This window comes from Akanthomyces muscarius, chromosome 6 (assembly GCF_028009165.1).
Source record: "Akanthomyces muscarius strain Ve6 chromosome 6, whole genome shotgun sequence".
NCBI classification, from domain to species: Eukaryota; Fungi; Ascomycota; class Sordariomycetes; order Hypocreales; family Cordycipitaceae; genus Akanthomyces; species Akanthomyces muscarius.
Genome location: NC_079246.1, coordinates 1,739,776 through 1,764,734, shown reverse-complemented (window position 1 = coordinate 1,764,734; position 24,959 = coordinate 1,739,776). Strand labels below are relative to the sequence as shown.

General features: G+C 55.4%; 10 protein-coding genes across 10 annotated transcripts; 5 read left to right on the top strand and 5 right to left on the bottom strand.

Annotated features, from left to right (window-relative positions):
* Positions 1–377: 377 nt before the first annotated feature.
* Positions 378–3,476, bottom strand: LMH87_000613 (uncharacterized protein; the record flags this gene model as incomplete). Its single annotated transcript, XM_056198546.1, has 1 exon — positions 378–3,476. One exon carries the CDS (start codon positions 3,474–3,476, stop codon positions 378–380), a length of 3,099 nt encoding a protein of 1,032 aa, XP_056055486.1.
* A 577-nt stretch (positions 3,477–4,053) lies between these two features.
* LMH87_000612 (uncharacterized protein) lies at positions 4,054–8,334 on the bottom strand (the record flags this gene model as incomplete). The annotated part of the gene is made up of 2 exons (XM_056198545.1): positions 4,054–8,114; positions 8,217–8,334. 2 exons carry the CDS (start codon positions 8,332–8,334, stop codon positions 4,054–4,056), a joined length of 4,179 nt encoding a protein of 1,392 aa, XP_056055485.1.
* Positions 8,335–9,036: 702 nt separating this feature from the next.
* LMH87_000611 (uncharacterized protein) lies at positions 9,037–10,118 on the bottom strand (the record flags this gene model as incomplete). The annotated part of the gene is made up of 2 exons (XM_056198544.1): positions 9,037–10,033; positions 10,102–10,118. The coding sequence occupies 2 exons, from the start codon at positions 10,116–10,118 to the stop codon at positions 9,037–9,039; spliced, it is 1,014 nt and encodes a 337-aa protein (XP_056055484.1).
* A 101-nt stretch (positions 10,119–10,219) lies between these two features.
* LMH87_000610 (uncharacterized protein) lies at positions 10,220–10,688 on the top strand (the record flags this gene model as incomplete). Its single annotated transcript, XM_056198543.1, has 3 exons — positions 10,220–10,278; positions 10,342–10,437; positions 10,628–10,688. 3 exons carry the CDS (start codon positions 10,220–10,222, stop codon positions 10,686–10,688), a joined length of 216 nt encoding a protein of 71 aa, XP_056055483.1.
* A 755-nt stretch (positions 10,689–11,443) lies between these two features.
* On the top strand, positions 11,444–13,142 carry LMH87_000609 (uncharacterized protein; the record flags this gene model as incomplete). Its single annotated transcript, XM_056198542.1, has 4 exons — positions 11,444–11,473; positions 11,553–11,953; positions 12,016–12,653; positions 12,712–13,142. The coding sequence occupies 4 exons, from the start codon at positions 11,444–11,446 to the stop codon at positions 13,140–13,142; spliced, it is 1,500 nt and encodes a 499-aa protein (XP_056055482.1).
* A 73-nt stretch (positions 13,143–13,215) lies between these two features.
* On the bottom strand, positions 13,216–13,858 carry LMH87_000608 (uncharacterized protein; the record flags this gene model as incomplete). Its single annotated transcript, XM_056198541.1, has 2 exons — positions 13,216–13,404; positions 13,463–13,858. 2 exons carry the CDS (start codon positions 13,856–13,858, stop codon positions 13,216–13,218), a joined length of 585 nt encoding a protein of 194 aa, XP_056055481.1.
* Positions 13,859–14,287: 429 nt separating this feature from the next.
* Positions 14,288–15,878, top strand: LMH87_000607 (uncharacterized protein; the record flags this gene model as incomplete). Its single annotated transcript, XM_056198540.1, has 3 exons — positions 14,288–14,590; positions 14,666–15,653; positions 15,709–15,878. 3 exons carry the CDS (start codon positions 14,288–14,290, stop codon positions 15,876–15,878), a joined length of 1,461 nt encoding a protein of 486 aa, XP_056055480.1.
* Positions 15,879–16,461: 583 nt separating this feature from the next.
* On the top strand, positions 16,462–17,399 carry LMH87_000606 (uncharacterized protein; the record flags this gene model as incomplete). Its single annotated transcript, XM_056198538.1, has 2 exons — positions 16,462–16,507; positions 16,588–17,399. The coding sequence occupies 2 exons, from the start codon at positions 16,462–16,464 to the stop codon at positions 17,397–17,399; spliced, it is 858 nt and encodes a 285-aa protein (XP_056055479.1).
* Positions 17,400–17,809: 410 nt separating this feature from the next.
* On the bottom strand, positions 17,810–19,545 carry LMH87_000605 (uncharacterized protein; the record flags this gene model as incomplete). The annotated part of the gene is made up of 3 exons (XM_056198537.1): positions 17,810–18,750; positions 18,810–19,431; positions 19,501–19,545. The coding sequence occupies 3 exons, from the start codon at positions 19,543–19,545 to the stop codon at positions 17,810–17,812; spliced, it is 1,608 nt and encodes a 535-aa protein (XP_056055478.1).
* Positions 19,546–20,900: 1,355 nt separating this feature from the next.
* Positions 20,901–24,759, top strand: LMH87_000604 (uncharacterized protein; the record flags this gene model as incomplete). The annotated part of the gene is made up of 2 exons (XM_056198536.1): positions 20,901–21,155; positions 21,211–24,759. 2 exons carry the CDS (start codon positions 20,901–20,903, stop codon positions 24,757–24,759), a joined length of 3,804 nt encoding a protein of 1,267 aa, XP_056055477.1.
* Positions 24,760–24,959: the final 200 nt, after the last annotated feature.

Here is a 24,959-nt window from a genome sequence, read left to right as displayed (position 1 = left end):
GTTTAAAGTATGACACCAACGAACAGTATCGCAAAACCAAGCTTCTCTCGCCGACATGAGCATCTGCATTATTGATATATCATTGAGATTATGGCAGATGTCAGTGGAAACAAGGGCATCAGAGAGGCGGATGACCATTGTATCAACGGGTCACGGACTTGTAATTTGTTATTTTCCTTAGCTATATAGACCTGGCATTAGCATCAAAAATGAAGTATGGGGATATCCGACAACGAACATGTGGTTCGAGTGCATTTTCTATGTAAACGAAACTGGCTAATAACGGTTGCAGAGTAAATAAAATCAGGGTCATAATTCGTGTCATTTCTTCATTCCTGGCATCGTTTGTACGCGGCTAAATCATCCTCATCCCTCGATTACTCCTCCTCCGAGTCCCAGATCTCATCCGGTGGCGCATGCTCCTCATCCTGGATGAGACTGTCGGGTAGTATCTGGCTCTTGGTCAGAAGCTGCGAGGCCTCGAGGTTCGCCAGGCCCGAGTAAGCGCCGCTGCTGTAGGGCATCGGGATCGACGACCCGCCGTGGTCGTCAAAGACTAGGCTCTCGGACGACTCGTCCCCAGCACGGGGAATGACGGCCGGTGCGGCTGTTGTCGTCTTTGCCAGGGACGAAGGGATGTCGACAACGGTCGACGTCTGCGAGGCCGTGGTAGCTTGTGATGGACGCACAAAGGACTGCGAAGGAGGTTGCATGAGGGCCTGCTGCGTGTGGTGCTTCCTGGCCCCCGCGCCGCTGGGCCGGGCAGGCGGCGGCGGCGCGGGCATCGTCGATGCAGGCGGTCTCGCGTGCTGCAGCGGGGAGGGGGAGCTCATCGGATGGCCTGTTCTCGTCCTCCCTGGCGTCGACAGCCTAGAGGACCGCCGCAGCGGCGACGACGAGGTGAGCGTGTGGCGCGCCGGGGTAGTGGCCGCGGCCGCCTCGTCGTCAGCAGGGTCCGGGAAGACGGCGTGGCGGAGGTTCCAGAGCAGCTGGCTGACGACCGCCGGCGGAAAGTAGACGTAGCGGTTCACGCGGCCGTGGATCCAGTCCTCGGCGCGCATGTCCTCCTCTTGCATGGGGTTGTTGAGCTCGTAGACCTGGCCGACGCGGTACGTCCAGGTGCCGTGGCCGCCGCAGCCATTTTCCTGCTTCGGGTCGTGGTCGTGGTCGTGGTCGCCAGCAACGCAGGCGAGGTACCGCAGGACGCCGTCGTGGAGGAGCCAGAAGCGCACCACCTGCGCGGGGATTTTAAAGGGCAAGATGACGGCGTCTTGGTGCCCGGAGAGTAGGTTGGCGAGCGTGAGGTCAGACAGCGGCAGGAGAATGTCGGTGCGCGCCGAGGCAGGCGTGAAGCCCTGCAGCGTGGCGAGGGCGACGCGCTGCGACTCGATCAGCGGCAGGCCTTGCGTGTCCAGCGGCTCCTGTGGGCGGTGGAGGGGTTTGCGGAGCGGCGTGCTGCCTGGGCGGTGCGTGACTGGGATGTCGTGCGCGACGATGGCAGCAGGACGTGGCGGAGGCGGCGGCTGCTGCTGCTTGGGCTTCGTCGTCGTCGTGGGCAGAGGCTTGAGGGAGGACGAGGGAGGTGCAGAGGCCGGCGTGGCGGCGGACGTGGGCGATGGAACGGGACTCGAGGTGCGAGGGGGATGGGGCGATGCCACCGACGATGACGACGCGTGGCCGGCACGCGGCACGCCGCTCCATTTACGGACACTGGACTGAAGCTGGTCCATGAGGAGCTGCGTCTCGGCGCCGGCTGCGAAGCGCGACTCTTCGGCCTCGTCACCGGCATCGTCGCTCTCCGCGCCAAAGCCAACATCTTCGTCGTCCGAGTCTGGAATCTCTCGCTCCTCGCTGACGGTAGCTGCTGCTTCTTCTTCTTCTGCGGGTTGTGCGGCTTTCTTGGGCGTTGCCGGTACAGGTTGCTGGCTCGCGGCGGCGCTGTCCTGAACAACCTGGGATAGGGCGCCGTAGAACTGCTGCTCCTCAGCCTGCCCGTCCTGGCTCTGCGTATGTGGCGGGGCCGGTGCAGCTTCCTTGCCTTTCTTCTTGCTGGCCGAGGCCGATGCAGTTCCTGCAGCAGGAGGCTGCTGCGATGTCATCTCCTCCGCCGGCGTGCTAAAGACCTCCGTCTGCGTCTGCGACGGCGTGCCGAGGCGCGCCTGCGTTCCCCCGACGGAGCTCCAGCCGCCTTCTGTGGCGTACGAGTCCTCAATCACGAGCTCTGGCTTCTTGGTCGCGCTACTGCTGCTGCTAACACGGCGCTTCCTCGGCTGGCCCATTAATTCAGCAAGCGGCTTCAGCGGGCTCTGCTTCTGCTTCTTCTGCTTCCTCTGTCGTTGAGACGACGGCGATGCGTCCGCATTGGGCGCGCCATAGATGGCGGCCATGCGTGTCGGCGACGGCGAGGTGATCATGTGCTGCGCAGAAGGCGGCAGGTCGAAGCGGATACTCTTGATGGGCGTCTGCGGCACGACCGACTCTTCGCGCGACTGCTCACCTCCCGCTTGTGTAGTCGTCGCTGGTCTTGGTCTTCTGACGTTGCGGCGCGGCGAGGGGCTGTGGTGGTCCTCCCAGACGACGGGTGCGGGAGAAGCAGCAGCAGCAGCAGCAGCCGCAGCTTTGCCTCCTCTTTTGCTCGCCTGTGTGCCCATGCTCGGGCTCTGTGGCTCATCCTCCTCCGCACCAAGCCATTCCAGGAAGCCATCATTCTCTGGGCTGGCCAGCTCTTCGTCGTCCGAGTCGGCGACGACAAAGGACGTTTTGCGGCCGATAAACTGAGTCAAGGTCTGCGTGTGATATCGAGATTTGGAGGGCCCGGCAATTGGCGAGTCGCCTAGCGTCCTCCTTCGCGATGCCCTGCTTTCTTTCATGGTGCTCATACGGTGCTCTTCGCCCAGTGTCCGTCTGCGCTTTGCCTTTGCTGTGCTTGTGAACCCCACCCGGCGACGCCCCCTCACGATAGGCCCTTCGTCGCCTTCTTCTTCGTCCTCTTCCTCTTCTGCCTCCGTATCTGGCACTCGTAGCTCCTCTTCTTCTTTTTCTCCTTCTTCTTCCCCTCCCTCCTCCAGATCAAGTATAGGATGTAGCGGCGCGCGCGCCGCCGTAGCTGATCGCCTCCGCTTCGTGCCTTTCGGCACATTATTCTCCTTTTCCGCGTCGCCAGCGTCCTCGACCTTTTCCAACTCCTCGACGTCGCTCGCATCAGAAAGCTCCACCACGCTCTCTGGGTTGAGGCTGCTCGAGGCAAATTCATACTGCGTCAGCGTCTTTTGTTTCAGGTTCGGTGTCGGATGCGCGCTGCTGCCCTCCTCATCCTCTTCCTCGTCTTCGCCCCCCAAACTTCTGCGACTTCGCTTGCCATATGTGCGGACCCTCCTTCGTCGAGCAGGAAACTGAGTTTGTCTGAGCGTGGGTGTCGATTTGTAAACGATGCTGGATGGAGGCGCTGCACCTCCCGATCTCGTACGTGGTGTCATGGCTGGTTGGAACAGGCGGTGGGTGAAGACGTAAACAAACGTCGCGCCTCAATTCGTGGGCCAGAATAGACTTCGAATCCTGCAAGACTTCTTCAAGGCCGTTATCAAGCTTCCAACAGATAAATCTCGAGCGGGATGGTATGGTGTGGTGCCTTTGGTAATGGCTCGCTGTCGTGTTAAGTGGCGGGGTGCAGTGTAAGTCGACGCGCACAAGACGGTGCACGAGACGCGCCCAATTCCACTTTAATTGGTTCCGCAGCCTCAAGCGCCTTGGACATGTACAAGACAAGTCAAAATGTTACAATTTGCTTCCAGAACAGAAAAAATACTGTACTCAGAGACGTTGGCTTTCGACGATTTTTATTCTGAAATAATACTGAAATTCAAACTGCCGGCCAGTAGTGCTGCTGTGCCGTTAACAACCGGCCTAGTACATGCAAGTTCTCACTATCAACATTTCTAAGTCCAAATGCCCGTAATCGTACACGTAATAAAAAATCATTCAGATTGGTCACGCTTGACCCCTGTCCAGTCTTCGTCGTAAGCTTCAACCGCGTACCAGTACGTGCGTCTTTCATCATTTGTCTCGGAAGGCTGCCTTGACTTCCGCTCTAGGCCATTCAAACGGCACATCGCCTCCGTAAACATTAGTCGTCACACTGCCGATCCTGTTCTCGACCTTGACGTAGTAGTTCTCGCACTCCGTCAGTACCTTGGCGACGAGGCCGCGGCTGAGCGCAGGCTCGTCAGCATCACCAAAGTGCTTCTCGACGCGCTTGCGCAGGGCATCGATGCCCTTGCGAAGATCCTTGGCATCGTACAGGCTGAGTACCTTGACAAAGACGGCCTGGCTGTTGGATGGCTGTCTGGCAATAGCAGTCGGCGACTTGCCCGTCTGAATCTGTGCTTCTATGTTCTCGAGGTAATCCAGCAATTTGCCCAGCGGTCGGCGCATCACTGCATTGAGGTAAAGGTCGATGTGCTCATGATATTCACGATTGGCCTCATCTTTGCCAGTTTCAAGAACCTCCAAGCCTCGCGCATCTGTCTCCTCGAGGAAATGGTTCATGTTTTCAATCAACAGGATATGGAAATTGAGCGCTTCCTTGCCTTCGGGATCATTCGTGCCAGCAGCAAGACCACCCGTGGGATCCTCGCGTGCAATGGCCTTGAGCGAGTCGAACATTTGCTTCAGGATTCGTTCGTATTGGCCGTCGATCATGCGACGCAGAGGCAGCTTTGGGTCCGAGCCATCAATCATGTTCTCGACTGCAGTGAGGAAAGTTGGGAACACGCGTATAAAGGATATAACACCTTTGCGTTTGTTGATCTTGACCTTGGTCTCTTCAATAGCATGAAGTTGTTCCTCAACAAACTTGTTGAAGCGACCTTCAAGTAAACCAAGCACTTTTCGCAGCGTGGTATTCAAATAGTCCTGGTTCGATTGGCTGATTTCGGAAATCTTCTTCTCGAGGACCGCGAGCACTCCAACACCTTGCAGTGGAAATTGGCCCAGAACCCATTCCATCAGACGTTGAATTTCCGTTTCCAAAAACGTAAAGATAATCTCCATAGAGCGCGTTACGCGGCGAGCCAGCTCCCTATCAGGCTCCATAAGCCGATGGCGCTTCAAATCCCCGCCGCGGCGATTGTGCGGAGGTACCGCTGCTACCGTGTCAGTGAAGTCAAGCGACTCGAGCGTTGAGGCGTGGAAGAAGTCAATGATGAAATTCTGTTCCATCTCGACCAGCGGAAGAAGGTCGTCCAGGACAGCACCGAAAATTTCGAACGGCATGAAACGACTATCTCCTGCAGTCTTCTCAGCAGCACGCGAGCTGCCATCTGCAAGCGGTGATCGCAGAGCTCTCGCTAATGTTTGACTTCTCTTAACTGTCAGCTTTCTTGCTGCTGTGGCAACGCCTTCTTGTTGTTTTTCGACTTGCGATGTGAACAGCATCGCGGCTTCATCGCCCGTCATCTTCCTGGCATTCTTGCGCCAATGAGTGATGACATTCTGGAACTCGGTCTTGTAAAGCGGCTGGCTCTTGTCCTGGTATATTTGAAGGAGACGGTTCCAGTTCTCGAGATCAACATCCCTTGCGTATAGCATCAAGGGGCTATACTTCCAGAGAAGCTCTCTCCCGGAATTGTGATGACTGGAGTCGGCCTTTTTCGATAAGGCGCCATCCAGAGCACGTTTTGTTTCCGCATATGCTTCGTCAAACTGTCTTGCCATGAACTCAACGAAACGGCGCATGAAAAGGCCGCTCTCCTGCATGTACATTTGCTTCTTCTCTTGCACAATGCGCATTTGGCCGTAGTTACTGTTGAGACTCGACTCTTGATCAACTCGAGTACCTGCCGTTCCTTCTTTCAGTCTAGGATCAATCTTGACCATTGCCTTGAAAAGGACAACAAGAGATGCCTCTGCGTCTTCCAAGCCACGCAAATTGTCCAGAGGTGCCAGGTGCAGGGCTTCGAGATCATTACTCGTAATTGCGCATGTTTCGAGAAGTGACTCCAGCTCTTTCTTGAGTAGTTTCTGATTTGCAGTCTGAACCTGCAGACCTTGGCCTTGCGCCTCGATATAGGCAATATCGTCTGACAATGTCGAAAGCTCCACAGAATATAGAGTAAGGAGATTATCCAGCTCTTCACATTCAGCGATGGCCAGATCAACACCTTGTTTGATAGCACCCACTCGTTCGTCTTCCTCACGGAATCGAGCAAGCCAACCACCAGCCTGCGCTTTGTTTAGCTCTCTGTCAATATCAACTCCCAATTCTTCGACGTTGTGCGAACGCATTTTGTCGCCAGGGACCCAGCCAAAATAGTCCAGCCATTTTCCAAATTCTTGACTTCGCCCATCCAAGAGTGTTGCGTCGACTCCAAGCGCTTGAAGATATCTCGAGTCGTTGCTGGCCGCGGCCGCCCGAGCTGCTTTCTCCTTGGCTTCTTCTTCTGCCTTTTTGATAGCAGCTTCGCTTGGGCCTGCCTTCTTCGGTGGCTGGGGTTCTGATACTGGCGGCGGCGTAGGGGTTACCGTGACTTCGGGGACGGTGGGTTCCGGCGGTGGTGGTACGGGGGCAGTGGGTGGAGGAGAGGGAGCAGGCAAGTTGGATTGAATAACAGCAGCAGTAGCGGCAGCGGTAGCAGCCGGTGCAGCAGCCAGAGCTGCTGGTACAGCCTCAGGTGTCTCTGGCCGCTTATCTCTTGACACTGGTCGCGGGGGTGCAGGGACCACGCCGGTGATGCCATCCGGGCCGTCAGTCGGCTTCTGCTGGGCCTGGGCCAATCGCAGCCTCTCTGCCGCGCCACCAGGGCGTGGTTTGAATGCTGACGCAGCAGTGGCAGCATTTGCGGCTTTCCAAAACACGCCGGCAATATCACCTCTGGACCGCTTCGATTTGATCATGGGTCCCAGCCCCGGTCGCGATTCCTCCGTAGGTTCAGCGGGAACGGGGGGTGGCGATCGTACGGACTCGTCTGACTGAGAAACAGAGCCGCTTTCACTCTTCACGCGCGTCATAACCGGAGGTGTCATACCGCGCGGCTTCGGTGTCTCCGGAGAGGACTCGCCCTCCACAGCGCGTCCGGGTGGGCCTGTCATGGGTGAATTTCTGTCGCTGCTGCGCGGAGGCGGGAACACGGGGTCTTTCTTGTTGATGGGGCTATTCAAAGGCGGCGGTACAACGTCTCTGTCCATTGGGCGCGAGGGGTCCATGGGGGGTCGACGACGCTCTGGGGGCGGAAGTTCAGAGCCTTGGGGCACAGTGGGCGGTTGTTCTGGCATATCGCGAGAATCGCCAAACCTTCCGGGGATGGCGGGAACACTGGGGCCGTTGCGCGATCTAGGAGGCTGGCTAGCGGTGTCGTCACTTCGCGCCGAGGCCGACATGGACGTGGCAAAGGACTCCTGACTTTTGTTATTTTGAGCCGCCCATCGTGGCGGAGGTGGCCGATCAGATCGCTCTTTAGAAAACGAGGATTCGAAGCTGCTTGCTGGAGAGTTTGCGCCATTCAGAGGGGGCCGGAAAGGCGGCTTTTGGAGCCTAGAAGAGTCGGGGGTTGCTTGGCGAGGTGCACCAGACGGTGTCGATGTAACAGACGAAGGCGCGGAGTCCAGTCCGGGGGTTACTTGCGAAATTGGCGTCCCATTTGGCCTTGGAGGCGCATTTGCCTGGCGTCTACCAGCACCGAGGACTTGGTCTTGCTCTCTGGGGTCGAAGCCATTTAGCTCAGGAACCTTGCCACCGGTATATTTGCTGTATATTTTAATCAAGCTTGCGACGAAGAACTTCTTTTCCTTGTCTGTTTGAGCTTGCCAGTAATATTGTTTTCCAAGAGTGACTGTGAAACCAGTATCCCCAGCCCAATCGCGCAGATTGAGGCTGACCTGAGGCCCGGTGTAGGATTCGATGTGGCTAAGATCATCGAGGTTCCAAGTCTTGCCGATTGAAAAGGTGCCGTTGGCGTTTTCCTTGGATTTGTGCATGCGCACTCGGCCTGACTGACGGACAGCGACGATGATGACTCGAGGTTTCTCGGAATCGGGGGTTCGGGCCTGGGGAGGAGGGGGTGACGTAGGGTGTGTTGAGTATTCTGTAATTTTAATGTGGGTGATGTATGTCTCGATCACTGAAGAGGAAGCATTAGCTTGGTAACTTATCGCGGGAAAAGCGCTACTGAAAATGCATTCTCGTCTGCGCCATGCTGGTATGGTAGAAGGTGCAAGCTTACTGGAGCCATCCTGGTCTTTTTTGCTGAAGCAGCTCTCGATTATGCGACGCTTCTCATCTTCGAATCGCTCGGCCCTGCTGGCCGCCGCGCCAGAGCCGGCTCCGTTTGCGCGGTCCATGTCGATGCGAGAATGATCACGAAGCAGAGGTCGGGAGATGATGGCGCAGCATAATGGTGCAGCCAGCGGCGGCACAAAGGATTGATGTCGGGAATACTAGCAGTCAGTATGTTTGGAGGTGGCGGGAGTGTCGCGGCTGGAGTTCAGGAGTGCGGGTGCGGGAACGCGGCGGTGGGTCTGCCTTGGCTTGGTGACGACCTCCAGCTTGTCCTCCGCGAGGTTTCATTAGCGCTGCGGTGCTTAGGAAGGTAGGTACCTAAGGTAGGCACCTCATTACAGTGCTTGGCTGACAAGCAACAAGCTGGCCTCTCTTTCCAGTGGCAGACCCCGCTCAGCAGCTGCCTAGAACCCCTGAAGCGACAGCGCCAACCCCCTAGGTAGGTAGGTAGGTACCTAAGCTAAAAGGCCTTCGTCCCGACGCTAGGCTACGACAAGCACAGCAGACACTGTTCCGCCCAATGCAACGCCATGTGCGAGTAATTTCATCACCTTCCGGCCAAAGATATTTCATTAGTCTTTATAGATTTTTCATCGTTTCATTTCTGCAGAATCTCATATACGAAGCTGTGCTCTGCAGTCTCAACCTTGGTTGTGCTGCAGTACCCCTCTAGCTAGCTTAGGTACCTACCCCATGATCTCACCCGCACAAGTAACCTCGCCAGCCTCCAGGGGCTGACTTAATCTACCCAGTACATCATCCCATCACAGCCGCTTCTCAACAATTGCCTTGATCTTTCCAATATCCGCCGCCTCTACCGTTCTGCCCTTCAGCCCAGTCATTGTTGTGCCCATAAAAATGGCATTGTAGATGGCCTCTTCGGTGGCATCTGCCGTCGACTCGAAAAGCCCATCGATGGATTCGTTGTCAGTCATCTGCACTATCATCGGGCTCGGCTGCATAGGGTCCACCGGACGCGGCGGCTGGCCCGGCAGGGCCAACTCCTCGTAAGGAATCTTGTTTGCGGTGGAAAAGGCCAGGAAAACGTCCCCAGAGCTATTGTAGCCATAGCCACCCACCTTGGCGAGGCCAACCGTGGCACGCTTCGCCAGTCGCTTCAGCTGGATGGGCAGCAAAGGTGCATCTGTCGCGATCACGACAATGATGCTGCCGTCCTTCCTGACTTTCTTCTCAGACGGTGCCACTCTCTCCTTCTGCGCGGCCTCTTGCTCTTCCTGGAGGATCGCCCCGACAGGAACACCGCCGACATGGAATGTGTCCGCAAGGCCGTAGTTGGCCTGGACGATCACGCCGACGGTGTAGACAACCTTGTTGCCAGCTGCGTCTACACCCTTTACAATCCGGCTGCTGGACCCTGTGCCGGCCTTGAATTTGTGGCAAACCGAGCCGGTCCCGCCGCCAGTGCAGCCTTCGAGGACAGCATCTGAAGAAGCATTATTGATACTGCCAATGACATGCTCTGTTGTCAATGGGAATCGGCCGTTGTCACTCAGAAAACCGTCATAAGTCTCTCCAACGACGGGGACAATGACAAGAGGCATTTCGCCCTCAGTATTCAGACGATATCGGTAACAGTACTCGTAGGTGCCCCGGTAGGCATCGCCAACTGCTGCAGACGATGTGAGGATAATCGGCGATGTGAGGAGGCCAGTTTCTTTGATCCAGTGAGATCCTGTCAGCTCGCCACATCCATTGAAGCGAAATACGCCAGAGAAAGCGTAGTATTTGTGCCAGTCCCGCCTTGATAGAATCGTCGTAAGTCCAGTATTGACGTTCTTGTCTTCGGACTGAATAGTCGTGACGTTTACCAGCACGCCAGGAACATCGGTAATAGAGTTGAGTTTTCCAGGCTTGAAGAAGCCGAGGCGAAGTCCCGGTATTGCCTCGCGCACCCTCATTCGGTTAGACTTTGGTTCAGTTTGACCTATGTGTCGCGGAGAGCAAGACGTGGAATCCACACCAGTTGGCGTGGAATCGAATCCGAAGTACTTCAACAACATGATTGTGGTTGTTGTGGAGAAGCTAAGGGGGGCTGACTGTGATTGTAGGTTATTTTCGTGGCCGGGGAGCTCTTTCAGCCCCGATTTGAAGCTTCTGCGATTCTCTAGCCCCGATCGCTCTCACTATTCTTCTTCTTATCAGAAGTGTGTTTGCGGGATGACAGAAGGAACAGTTCACCCGGAGGACTCGGCAGCTTCAGAGATGGAAGAAGGATATAGGTGTATTACTTGTCAGGTGCTACTGCTATTCGCGATCATAATTGAGCCTGGCCGCTGTCTGGGCTTTGGTCACATTCGGTGGCTTTTTGTGTCCTACATGTATCATTGGTTCTAGTTCTCGTGACGGCAGCACTCGTGATACCAATACGCGTGAGTGGATCGGCAGACCTCTTTAGTCACATGACTTGCGTGGTTGTAAACAAGCAGCTATATAAGCCATAGCTAGACTCCTGATTGATTCTCGGACCGATAATACCTAGTCTCTTGCAAGTTGGCGTAGCGGTACATGAGCCTGTGACATACCGAAAAATGCTACAGGGTAGGCTCGTCATGGAGGCTGTCCAATGTTGCCCAAAGTAGAGCACGAGATAGATCTTGACGCTCATCAACTCGAAGAACGGGACATAATGTAAGAAATAAGACCCAATCGAGATAAAAACTAATGACTACCCTATTCGACGAATTTGGGCCGCGGTGCAGATAATCCTCCAGCGGGTATTGCGGGTGTCACGGCCCGGTGCTGATCGGCGGGCAGGATGTGGAGATGGCAACGAGATGCCGAGCACTAAAATTCGTGAACATATGTCAAATTAATTTCGAATCAGCAATCATAGAATTAGAGCCGTCTTGTGATAAAAAATTCCAGCATTTACCATACCCACCAGAGCCCGGTATGCGGATGCCGAAGGGACTTGGCTCTCGTTGTCAACGCCGTGATGCTGCCAGGTCCGCTCGCCCCGCTGCGAGCACCACATAAATCCGGGGTACGGCGCAACACCCGAGGCTCTTGGGGTGCTGAGCGGTCTCGCTCCCCCTCACCTGGCTTGATATTTTCTCTTCTTCCAATCTCACAACCCATCTAGACACGCTCTCAACCCTCAATTGGCAATCCGATAGCTGGGTGATTTGCAAAAGAGATTGATTTATCACAATGGTCGCGCCCGTCCGAGTTGTGCCCAATGTAGGATCACGTCCTAGAAATGCGCAACTCCCACAACAATATACAATTTGCTGACCAAGTGTCCCGTTTACTCCAAAAGGCGGCCGTCCGCGCGAGCAGCCTCCTCCGCACCATCCAGTACACGCATCCGCCGTCGTGCCCGTGCCACTCCAACCCGGGCTACCACCAGTCGCAGCCGGCGGTGCTGCCCCGGCCGGCGTCCCGGCCTGGCCACCGCCGCTACGCGACGCCCACCAAGACGACCGAGGCGCTCAAGGAGTACGCCTTTGAGATGGCGGCCTCGTCGATCCGTTTCGGCCCCGGCGTCACGCAGGAGGTCGGCATGGACTTTAAGAACCTCGGCGCCCGTCGCGTCGCCGTCGTCACCGACCGCACCGTCGAGAAGCTCGACGCCATGAAGCAGGTCGTCGAGGGCCTCACGCGCGAGGGCGTCCCCTTTGAAGTCTTTGCCGATGTTCGCGTGGAGCCCAAGGATAGCTCGTGAGTCCGGATAACTTGCTGTGAAGATGACGAACGCACCTTGCTCACAACTCTGTGTACAGTGTCAAGGAAGCCATTGCCTGGGCGCGCCCGTACCAGCCAGACGCTTTCCTCGCCGTGGGCGGTGGCTCGGTCATGGATACCGCCAAGCTCATGAACCTGTATACCTGCTATCCCGATGCCGACTTTCTCGACTTTGTCAATGCACCCCTCGGCAAGGGCCGCCCTGTCGACAAGCAACTGAAGCCTCTCATTGCTGTGCCCACCACGGCCGGTACCGGTAGCGAGACCACTGGCACTGCCATCTTTGATCTCGTTGCGAAAAAAGCCAAGACCGGTGTTGCCCACCGCAACCTGAAGCCGACGCTGGGCATCTGTGATCCGCTCAACACGAGAACTATGCCGGCGGCCGTCATGGCCAGCTCCGGCTTGGACGTGCTGTGCCACTCGCTCGAGTCCTGGACCGCCATTCCTTACAACGAACGAACTCCCCGCCCGGCAAACCCCATTCTGCGACCTGCCTACCAGGGCGCAAACCCCATCTCCGACGTCTTCTCATTCCACGCCCTACGCGCCACTGTCAAGTACCTGCCCCGCGCCGTCAAAAATCCCGATGACTTTGAGGCTCAGAGCGAAATGCTGCTTGCTGCTACGCTAGCCGGTGTTGGATTTGGCAATGCTGGTGTCCATCTTTGTCATGGTATGTGATGTATTAGTATAATTATGGAAGATGACCGGCATCTAACAACTATGTACAGGCATGTCGTATCCCATCTCCGGACAGAATCCGACTGGATATAAACACGCTGGCTATGAGCTTCCTGCACCACTGATTCCCCACGGTGTCTCAGTTGCCGTTTCGGCACCGGCCGTTTTCCGCTTCACTGGCGCTTCCAACCCTGAACGCCATCTTGCTGCCGCCGAGGCTTTCGGTGTCGATATTTCGAACGTTAAGCGAGAGAGCGCTGGCGAAGTCCTTGCTGAAGCCCTGACCAAGTTCCTGGCCGACCTCGGCGACCAGCCTAGCGGATTAAAGGGCCTCGGCTTCGGTAGCGAGCACATCGAAGCTCTGGTTGAGGGTACTCTCCCTCAAGCCCGTGTGCTCATGCTCGCGCCTGGTCTGGCTACGGAACTGGAGACTGAGCGGGACCAGCTTAGGAAGCTCTTCGAAAATGCCATGACACACTAACGGTAGAACTCGCGCGCTTGTTTTCTTGGAGTTGTATAGAGAAGTAGTGGCAATACACGTGCATTGACGTTTTTCACTTGAACTTGTCCGGATTGCTCGGTATCATGTGTCGTAGGACAGCTATTTGCTTAACCATGCCTAGTTTTCTTAGATCGGATGCGTCGCGTCGGTCCGTTCGTTGCGTGCCGTTCGAGTAGACGACAGTATAGTCGGGTAATGTGCTGCCGGCGGGAACAACGGACATTGGGGATATCGTACAGTTCTTGGTCGCCATTAGCTTCGCAAGCGTGTCGAAGAGGTGAACAAACGAAAACACGTACCGCCCCGATTTTTGTGCCGCTGCCAATCTTGCTTCCAACTTGAATTAAGCTGCCTTCGCCGATTTCTGTACCGCCCGACTCTATTATGGAACCGACCTCTATCTGGACGTAGTCACCCACGGCGACACCTCCGGTGCCAGCGGTTTCGGGGTTTTCCGGTCGAGCGCCGATGTGAGCGCGCTCGTGCACAATACAGCGTCGTCCAATAAGAACACTACCCTCATTAGACTCGAAGCGGCAGCGAGGATGAATCACTGTTTCAGCCTGCATAGTTATAGAGTGTGTGCCTTGGAGAATGGCATTGTCGGATATAATGAGGGTAGATGAAAAGTTGACTGGTGGCTTGGGGCCGGATCTGTCAATTGCGGGTAGGATTGAGTGGCGTTTGCTCGACATTGTAGGTACCAAAATACTCGGTGAAAGATTGATAAGAATCGCCGACTTGAGAGATGGAAAGATTTGCTTGTGATGTAAAATTAACGGCTGCGGGAAAGTTATGGCGAGCTTTAAGGTTCAAGAGCCAGGACGCGCCCGTAACAAGCCATCCACGTTCGGAGGTGGGAGCTCCTAACTGCAGGTCCAAGTTCGGCCTAGCGGCTCTCTGAATGGTGGCAAGTCTATGATGCTGGGCAGTACAAGCTACCCACAGTAAGTTGTATGGTCCATGGGGTATCTGCTAACACTCATGCTTAGTCATGTATTTGGCTCGCATTGACCAACCACATCGTCCGCATTTCTGATGCTCAGATTAGTTGCAAGTTCGCCCGTCCAAGTAGCGCACAGTACGTCTTTCAACCCCCAACCCGCTCAACGGAAGCCACCGAAATGCTGTCCACGAGAGCGGCCCCCAAGACGGCCGTCAACGTCTCCCGGACTGCCGTGAGAGGATTGGCCACCGTCCAGGATGGCACCCCCAAGCGAACCTACGGCGGCCTGAAGGATCAGGACCGCATTTTCCAGAATTTGTACGGACGATACCCGGCCGACCTCGCGAGCGCAAAGAAGATGGGCGATTGGCACAAGACCAAGGAGATTATCCTCAAGGGGCACGATTGGATCATCAACGAGGTCAAGACCTCTGGTCTCCGCGGCCGTGGTGGTGCCGGTTTCCCCTCGGGTCTGAAATGGGTACGTTTTAGCGCGGCTGCTTCGGTGTGGCGAGGATGCGATCACGGACGGCACAACTAACCAATGGGCATGCAGTCTTTCATGAACTTCAAGGACTGGGACAAGGACAGCAAGCCCCGATACCTCGTCGTCAACGCCGATGAAGGCGAGCCTGGCACCTGCAAGGACCGCGAGATTATGCGCAAGGACCCCCACAAGCTCATCGAGGGATGCCTCGTCGCTGGCCGAGCCATGAACGCCACCGCGGCATACATCTACATCCGTGGTGAATTCGTCTACGAGGCTGAGGTTCTCCAAAAAGCCATCAATGAGGCTTACAAGGACGGCCTCATCGGCAAGAACGCGTGCGGTTCCGGATATGACTTTGATGTTTTCATCCACCGTGGTGCCGGTGCTTACGTCTGCGGCGAGGAGACTTCCCTTATCGAGTCTCTCGAGGGCAAGCCTGGCAAGCCTCGTCTCAAGCCTCCGTTCCCCGCCGCTGTCGGTCTTTTCGGCTGCCCATCCACCGTTGCCAACGTCGAGACCATCGCTGTCGCTCCCACTATCTGCCGTCGTGGCGGCAGCTGGTTCGCCGGCTTCGGTCGCGAGCGTAACCAGGGTACCAAGCTTTTCTGCATCTCCGGTCACGTCAACAACCCCGCCACTGTCGAAGAGGAGATGTCTATCCCTCTCCGTGAGCTTATCGACAAGCACTGCGGTGGCGTCCGTGGCGGCTGGGATAACCTGCTGGCCATTATTCCTGGTGGTTCTTCCACTCCCATTCTACCCAAGAATATCTGCGACGACCAATTGATGGACTTTGATGCCCTGAAGGATAGCCAGTCTGGTCTTGGCACCGCCGCTGTTATTGTCATGGACAAGAGCACCGATGTCGTCCGTGCCATCAGCCGTCTCAGCCACTTCTACCGCCACGAGTCTTGCGGTCAGTGCACTCCTTGCCGTGAAGGCAGCAAGTGGACTGAGCAGATCATGTCGCGATTCGAAAAGGGCCAAGGCCGCGAGCGTGAGATTGATATGCTGCAGGAGCTCACGAAGCAGGTCGAAGGACACACTATCTGCGGTAAGTAAACTGAACGAACTACTATTTTTAACATTGGAAACTAATGCATCTTTAGCTCTGGGAGAGGCTTTCGCCTGGCCCATCCAAGGTCTCATCCGCCACTTCCGCCCGGAGCTGGAGGCGCGCATGGCCAAGTTTGCTGAGGAGAACGGTGGCCAGGCTTTCGCTGGCGGTCTGCCGCGCTCTGCGCGTGCCGAGGGCAAGCTTCTGTCACCTGGCCAATAATTGTAACAGTTGGAGTAAAAGAGGGTTTTTGAGCGAGGGTTATAGGTTTCGCGGCCTTCGAAGCGCAATTGCGCAACCTGCCCGCACATTGTTGCGGTTGTATCTATTTTACTATGTCATCAATCTATTCCTTACAATTTCAAAAAAATTCAAACGACAATTGCATTGTGTGTATGCTGCCAAAAGCTGCACATATCGTTGCAGGTTCCGCCAGTCTCCGATGGTCTATTCTCCACGCCTCGGTGTCTGATGCCATGTTATCGGTGCACTTATTTGTGACTCTGATATTATTTTTTGGACATGGCTTGTTATCAATCCGACATCGTAATTTCGTTGCTCATAATGAGCTGCTGAAGTGGGCCGAGCGCCGCGATCTGCGAAACCCGACAGGCGGCGCGAGCGAACTATTTAGGGGCTCAACGTCTGCAGCCTAACAAATCTATGTACCAGCGTAAGCGTCGTCATAATCCTTCGCACGCCAACAACCTTGAATTTTCTCATTTATACACGCAATACTCTCTGAGAGGGCCATTTCCATACCGGCAGCCACCAGGTCACCACCGGAAATTTCGGCGAAGCAAATATGGCCAGAACTGTTGAGACGTTCATCGCCCTTGGGGCGGATATATGTACGTTCATCTCATTGAGCACCACATTTCACTGCCCGATCCAACGTCGCTGACTTTTTTCGCTCTCTCTCTTCGAATAGTCGCTCTTGAGCGCTTGATGCGCCTCCTCCAGGCCGTTGGCATGATCTTCACCTCCTACACTGGCCTCATCGCGCTCGCCCAGCCCTCGCGCAGCGCCGCCCAGCACCTCGCCGCGCGGCTGACGCTCGTCTCGCTGCAGGACTGGCTCAACGTGACGCGCCGGAGCATGCGCACCTTTTGGTTCCTGCGCGCCTTTCAGGGCAGCTACGCGCAGTACACCGCCACTACCGCAGGCCCGAGAGGCATCGAGGATCTGCTCGACGTGGTGGCCGGCTCGCTGCTCGGCGTCTTTGGCCTGCTCGAGACGGCGACCCTGCCGGACATGCTACGCATCCCCGGCCTCGCAGTCTTTGGCCCGGACGAGACGCGGCGGCTCAACGTGCAGGCGCAGATGTGCTGGTTCGCGGCGCTGCTGGCCATGGTGCTGAGCAGCGGCGTCAAGATCCTCCGTCTCTTGGCGGAGCGCGCCGTGCCGGCCAGTGCCGATTTTGGCGCCGAGGCGGAGGATGAGAAGAGCGGCGGCGGCGGCGGCGGCGGCGGGAGTGAGAAAGATGGATTGGTGAAGAGGGAGAAGAAGCGTCAGGCGGAGAGGAAGAGGAAGCAGGACAAGGAGGAGGCGGCGAGAAAGACAAATGCGCAAATCGCGGCGCTGACGCTCAAAATGGTCAATGATGCGCTGGACATGGTCATCCCGGCGAATATCTGCGGATGGTCCAGCTTTCACCCGGGCCAGGTCGGCGTTGCCATGGCGGTCACGTCTCTGATTACGCTCAAGGGCCACTGGGAGCGTTGTGGTAGAGCTCTGGCATAGAATTTCAGGCGAGGAATCGGGAAGGGAAAAAGTCTTGATTGCTTTTTACACTTTTTTTGCCCATATTTGATAGACATTCAAATAGACCAAGCTTTTATACCAACAAAATACACCAGACAAAGATTGTGGTCTGTTCGACCTTGAAGTTTCCAACTCCCATCGCCCTTGTAATGCCAAAATATATACTTTCGAAGTTGCCCACCGGCTGTCCAATACAATTCCAAACATATCCTACATCGTGTGCCAAAGCATATCAGGCCGCGGCGCCGTCCACTAGCAATGGAAAATATATACCCAAGTTCTATGCCGCTGAAATATGCAAAAGGCGGTAAGATCATTGCCTATTATCTTTTCGCAAACATCATGATCATTATCGTCGTTATTCCCCGAGAAAAGGAAGAGGAGGTATTTCAGCGTCGTCCACTGACTGTAAAATTTCCAGTGCCCACTTCTACCTTCCAGCCGTCTTGAATCAGAGCAGCGGCCACCGCCCTTCTCAACTGGGAGACGCCACCGGCACTGTGGCGGCCGAGGCCGGTGATGACGACGAGTGGGCGCGTCTTGGCCTCCTGGGCCTTGTACTCGCCCAGCTGCTGCCACCACGCCGCCGCGCGCTGGAGCGCGATCCTGGTGCCGTCCTGCACCGAGACGCCATGTAGATCGATGCTACAGCCGTAGCTCTGCTCGTCGACCAGCAGATCGGCTGCCGTGGACGTGGCTGCCTTTGCGCTGCGGGCGTGCTCGCGCGCCTGCGCCGTGTAGTAGCCGGCGGCCTGGCGGTAGAGCCCGTGCGAGCCGCCCTTGCGCTGCATCTGGGCGGCCGAGGCCGAGGCTTCGCGGCGCGCCTGGTGAAGAGCCTGCGAAATCTTGACAGCGTCGGCAAAGTTGCTGGCGGCGGCAGCGGTGGCTGGCGTGCTGGGGGAGAGGGGACGGTGCGCGGATCGAGTAGGTGAATTTGACCCATTGGAGGTTGTCGAGCCTGCGAGCTCGTCTTCAGCGAGGGGGGTCAGGACGCCGTCGAGCATTATCTTCTGGCCCTTGTTCCTCTTGGTGCGAGCGAACTTTTTGCTGACGAGTTGCGCGAGATCGTCTGAAAATGGCTTAATGGAGCTGGTCGCGTTGATGATAGCCCTGAGGTACTTTTCAGGCACTTGCTTGTATTTGCGGAATAAGAGGCCGACGGCTTCTTGTGTTGTGGCGTCGTCGACAAGGCCGGGGTCCTGTGAGAGTCGCTGGTCGAGAAGAGCCACCACAGTGGCTGGTGATGAGCAGTCATTGCCGTAGTATGTCTCCGAGACGGCATCAAAAGTGAGATTGAAGCGTTCTGCAATGTAACCAATGTCTGCTTGCTCTGAGGCGGCATGCATGTCAGCAGGGAGATTTGAGAAATGTAACAGCCTGCAAGCATACCCTTGGCTTCTTGGATAAGTTCTGCTGGGACAGAGCTTTTTGTGTCTTCCGACGGCTCTCGTTTTCGCCCTTTGCCCTTACCCTTCCGCTGCTTTCTGGGCTCCTCGAGCTGGGCAAATCCATCAATGCCCCTGGTCTGTTGTCCGGTTTCCTCTAAGTACTGCATATTGAGCAGATGATCCAGCGCGGACTGAAAGTCGTTGTTGCACTTTTTGAGCGCGTATTTCACGTCAAATTCCTTCATCTCAGGAAACATGGCATGCAGCTGCAGGAACTTGTCCGCGATGGTATCGTTGTTGAATGAAGTCACCCGTGGTGCTACCCAGGTTACGTCAACCGGGTCAGACGTTGACCCGGAGCTGGTCGAGTTTGTCTCTTGACCGCCAGATACATGCTGGCTATTGCTGGTCGCAGACGTGGCTGTCTGCGTATCTTGACTCTCGCCGTCTTTGAAGCCGGCAACGCCTGTAGGGTTGAAGCCGCTGTTTTCCTCAGCGACAACATCTTGTGACAGGCTTTGGAGGACTTTGGTAGCGGCGGCAAACCCTGATTTTTGGTACAGCTCATAGTCACTTGCTATAGCTGTAACGACAGACTCGTCTAGCAGAGCTCTAAAAGACTCCTACAAACGCGAGAACGCGTTAGCAGGCACTACGTCATTTGAAGCAAGGACTTATGGGGATTAACTGACCACAAGCTCTGCTATAAAGGGTTCGTTGCGCTCGAATGGAGCCATTTTTGTTTATTATCCAAGTTGGATGTTGTGAGTGTGATTGTGAGCCGGGTTGAGGAAGCCGAGGAGGACCAGAAGCAGCTGGAAAAGCTAGAGAGGCCGAGGAAGATGAAGCCAGAATATATCAAGGGAAAGTAAAGGGAGGCGAGTCGGGGGAAGCGGATGCATTATATTTAGTACTTTCTCTTGGATATTTGAGCAAGTTAGACCGGCAAGCAAGGCATGCAGAACCGATGAAGCATAACTGGTAGCGCCGCAGCGGCGCCACGATGCTGAATTCAAAAAAAATCACGTGCGGGGCAGTTGGACCCGAAGGCACTACGAAGGTCGATGCGATTACGACAGACGTGAAAATCTGTAGAGATCGATGTTTTTTCTCGAGTCGAGTGGTAAGTAGAGATTTTAGATGTTCCTTTTGAAGTCTGCGTTGTGGGTGTGCGAGCAACACGACACGAAATGCAGGCACTACACGGATACACAAGTGCCCGAGTAGACAGCTCGGTGAGGTGTGGCGTCGGGGCAATAGAGACTGTAATTGCTGTTTCACCGAAATGCAGCTAGTACTTGGTGTAGTGTCAAGAGACGCGTACGATTGCTGGAGGCTGATGTGCAGCGACATAACTGTGAGGCAGCCAAGACAAAGCGTGGAGGTAGGTACTTAGGCAAACGGTTCTGATAAGCTGTTTACAGGGTAATACGCTGCTGCAAAGACAAATATGAGAACCATAGCGCCCATCTGCGTGCGCTGCAGGTATCCGGTGGTGATGAGATGCATTACGTCAGGCTGCGTGTAGCGGTAGGTACCTAGGTAGGTACGGTACAGTGAGTGTAGGTACCTATTGTGAGATAGGTACCTTGTTGCGGGCTGCCGGCCGGGTTGATCGTGGAGGTGGCGTCGTCTTTTGCGCAACTATTTTCTCTACAGTGAAGCCACGCAAGTCCCCAGAAAAAAACAGGCAAGGGCACTTGGTCCATCAGCGCTTTGTGTCAAGCTCATAATTTTTCGAACAAGAATATTCGGTCTTGACTTTTCAAATAAAAAGAATCAGCCTCGCAAACGGGAAAGCTCTGTACCTGACAAGGCAAGGCAGCAGGCCCCACACCGGAAACGCATTGGGGAAGCTCGTCATGCGACGCCTGGCCTTGACGCTAAGCTACTGCAGGTCTCGCCGCCGACAATACACTCAAGCTCCCAAAGCGTCCCTCCACCCTTTTGTTTCTTCCCCAAGCATCGCCATCACAACTTGAAAGCGTTATTCGATTTTCGTTTGGCGCCTCGTTTACCCAGAATCTTTGAACTGCAGCTGGCTGCAGCTTCTACACACTCGCCGCGCCCCCGAGCGCTCGGCCGATCTGCAATGCGTCATCACGCTGTCACTGCAGTCGTCGCCATCGGCGCTGCGCTAGTCAGCGCCCAGGACTATACTCCAAAGCACGAACAGGGACGATGCGCATTCCGCGGACAATGCGGAAAGCAGAGCTTCTTTGGAAAGGAGCTGCCTTGTGTTGATAATGGCCTCGCCCAGGACCCCGAGGCTGAGCTTCGCAGCGAGCTAGTCGACCTCTGCGGTGAGGAATGGCGCGAGGGACCAGTCTGCTGTACCCTACCACAGGTATGCGTCAAGCCGAGCTTTAATGCGACAGTTCTGCAAATCTAACGAATCGTAGGTGAAAGCTCTCAAATCCGAACTCGGCACCCCCAACACTCTGATCGGATCGTGCCCGGCATGCAAACACAACTTCTTCAATACGTTCTGCAAGTTTACTTGCTCTCCGGACCAGTCTCTCTTCGTCAACATCACCAGTGCCGCCGAAAAGGGAGACAAGCTGCTGGTTACCGAGCTCGATCACCTGGTCTCAGACGAATACGGCGCTGGCTTCTACGACAGCTGTAAGGAAGTCAAATTTGGCGGCGCCAACTCAAGGGCCATGAACCTCATCGGAGGCGGCGCAAAGGAGTACAAAGCTTTCCTCAAGTTCCTCGGAGACAAGAAGCCCTTTGCCGGATCCCCATTCCAGATAAACTTTCCACGGACCTATGACGACCCGGCAATGGGACCCCTGGACATGAAGCCCAAAAAGTGCAATGACGAAGACCCGGCCTATCGCTGTGTCTGTGTCGACTGCCCTGAAGTTTGCCCCGATCTTCCCGAAGTCAAGGAGAACCGTTCATGCCGAGTCGGCGCGCTACCGTGCGTTTCCTTTGCCTCCATCTTCACTTACAGTGTGCTGCTCTTTGCTCTTGCTGCCCTCTTGTCCGGCCATGTGGCATGGAGAAAGTTTGCCAAGAGACGAGCTGAGCGAACCAGGCTTCTGCACGAGGCTTCTCATAGCGATGATGAAGACGAAGGCGGCCCTGTTCAATCTGAAGCGATGCGCGATCGCCCTGTAAAACGATACTGGCTCAACGACCGGTGCGACAAGGCCTTTTACCAGCTTGGGCTGACCGCTGCAAGCGCGCCTGCTATAACCATCACCATTTGCCTCGTTGTTGTGGCGATACTGAGCGCTGGCTGGGTCCACTTTGACCTGGAAAAGGAACCTGCGCGACTTTGGGTCAGCCCATCCTCTGCCGCGGCGCAAGAAAAGGCCTACTTCGATGACAACTTTGGACCATTCTACCGTGCCGAGCAGGCTTTTCTTGTCAACGACACAATCACAAATGGACCCTCCCCTGTTCTCAGCTACGAGACTCTTCAGTGGTGGGTTGGCGTTGAGAGAAGCATTCAGAATCTCGAAAGCCCTACCTATGGCAAGTATCTTCGGGATCTCTGTTTCAAGCCGACAAACGACGCATGCGTGGTTCAATCTGTGTCGGCGTACTGGGAGGCCAAGGGTGGATTTGGACGCAATACTTGGCAGGATGAGCTCCGCGCCTGCGCAAAGAGCCCTGTTGAATGTCGTCCCGAGTTTGGGCAGCCCATCGAACCCGAGATGATTTTGGGCGGCTATGATTCCGATTTTGCGGAAGCCAAGGCAATTACAGTCACCTGGGTAGTCAACAACTCTCCTGGAGGCACCGCTGAATTTGCTCACGCCGTTGATTGGGAGAACACCCTCCGCGACAAGCTTCTTGAAGTGCAAAAAGAGGCTGTCGAACGTGGCCTTCGTCTCTCTTTCAACACTGAAATCAGTCTTGAACAGGAACTCAACAAGTCTACCAACACTGATGCCAAGATTGTCGTCATCAGTTATGTCGTCATGTTCATCTATGCCTGCTTGGCCCTAGGCATGCCTTTGAAGCACATCTTCCGCAACCCTGCGGTGCTCCTGGTCGAATCAAAGGTTACCCTCGGACTAGTCGGCATTATTATTGTGCTCATGTCCATCTGCGCCTCTATCGGCTTCTTTTCCTGGGTCGGATTAAAGGCCACTCTGATTATTGTCGAAGTAATTCCCTTTATCGTGTTGGCAGTAGGCGTTGACAACATTTTCCTCATTGTCCACGAGTTGGATAGAGTGAACTTGAGCTGCCCTGACCAGATGGTTGAAGAGCGTGTCGCCCGAGCTCTCGGCAGAATGGGCCCTTCCATCTTGTTCTCTGCTCTGACGGAAACAGTGGCTTTCGCACTTGGAGCCGCTGTCGGCATGCCTGCTGTTCGCAACTTTGCTGCATACGCTGCTGGCGCTGTGTTGGTCAATGCCATCTTGCAAATGACCATGTTTGTGTCTTTCCTGACACTTAACCAGCTGCGTGTTGAGGACTATCGCTGCGAGCTGTGGCCATGGTGGCAAGTCAAGACGGCTAGAGTACACCTGAGCTCTGGCAACGGGTACACTACCGGCCGGGCGTCAGACATTGACGAAGAAAGCATGTTGCAAGTGTTTATTAAAAACACTTACTCCACTGCCATTCTTGCCAGAAAAGCCAAGGTCATTATCATTACGATATTCCTTGGCATGTTTGCTGCTGCGATAGCGTTGCTACCCACCATGGAAATCGGCCTTGACCAGAGGGTTGCCATTCCTGATGGATCCTATTTGATCCCGTACTTTAACGACATGTACGCCTACTTTGGCGTCGGGCCCCCTGTGTACTTTGTCGCAAGAGAGAATGTCGCGCAGAGAACTGAGCAGCAACAGCTGTGCTCACGCTTCACATCTTGCCAGCAGCTCTCGATGACAAACACCCTGGAAATGGAGAGGCGTAGACCCAATGTGTCGTACATTGCCTCCCCCACTGCAAGCTGGATCGACGACTTCTTCTTGTGGCTGAACCCGGCCTACGAGGCGTGCTGCAAAAAGGGCCAGTCTGCCTGCTTTGCGGACAGAGACCCTGCCTGGAATATTAGTCTTTCTGGCATGCCCGAGGACGGCGAATTTTTGAGCTATCTCGACAAGTTCTTGAAGAGCGACGCCGACGAGGAGTGCCCGCTTGGAGGCAAGGCTGCCTATGGACAAGCCGTGGTACTCGACCAAGCTGCCACTGGCATCAAAGCCAGTCACTTCAGAACATCGCACACACCACTTCGCAGCCAGAAAGACTTTATCAACGCCTATTCATCCGCACGCCGCATCGCGTCCGATATTTCTGAGCGAACAGGCGCCGACGTGTTCCCTTACAGCGTGTTTTACATCTTCTTTGACCAGTACCTCACCATTATCCCCCTCACCGCCGGTCTCTTGTCCGCAGCCGTCGGCATCATATTTGTCGTTGCTTCGGTCCTGCTCGGCTCCGTCGCCACGGCCGCCGTCGTGTCCGTGACCGTCATTATGAGCGTCGTGGACATCATGGGCGCCATGGCCATCTTTGGCGTGTCGCTCAACGCCGTCTCCCTCGTCAACCTCATCATCTGCGTCGGCATCTCGGTGGAGTTTTGCGCCCACATTGCGCGCGCCTTCATGTTCCCCTCGCGAACCGTGCTCGAAAGCAACACCAACGCCCTACGGGGCAAGGATGCACGCGCCTGGACGGCGCTTGTTAACGTTGGCGGCTCCGTCTTTTCCGGCATTACCGTTACCAAGCTGCTTGGCGTCTTTGTCCTGGCCTTTACGCGCTCCAAGATTTTTGAGATTTACTATTTCCGCGTGTGGCTTTCGCTCGTCGTCTTTGCGGCCCTGCATGCGCTTGTGTTCCTGCCCGTGGCGCTGAGCATTGCGGGAGGCAGCGGCTACGTCGACCCGGAGAGCGAGGGCACGGCAGCGCAGGACCTTACGGACCGGAGGTGGCGCGCAATCCGTATCGGTGACCAGAGCGACTCAGAGGACGAGTACTAAAGGTCGTCATCAAGATACAGGGCTACAGATTGGTTTAACTGTCAAGAGCATTGCGCAAAATTAGAATCAATGTTCAGTACACGATTTTGGATACACACAGCCATAATACATATAGATGGCTACGTGTAATGAAGTTTGGGATATATAGCGAGTTGATATAAATTACATTCCTTTTCAGCCGATTCTCAGCCTCGTCTGTA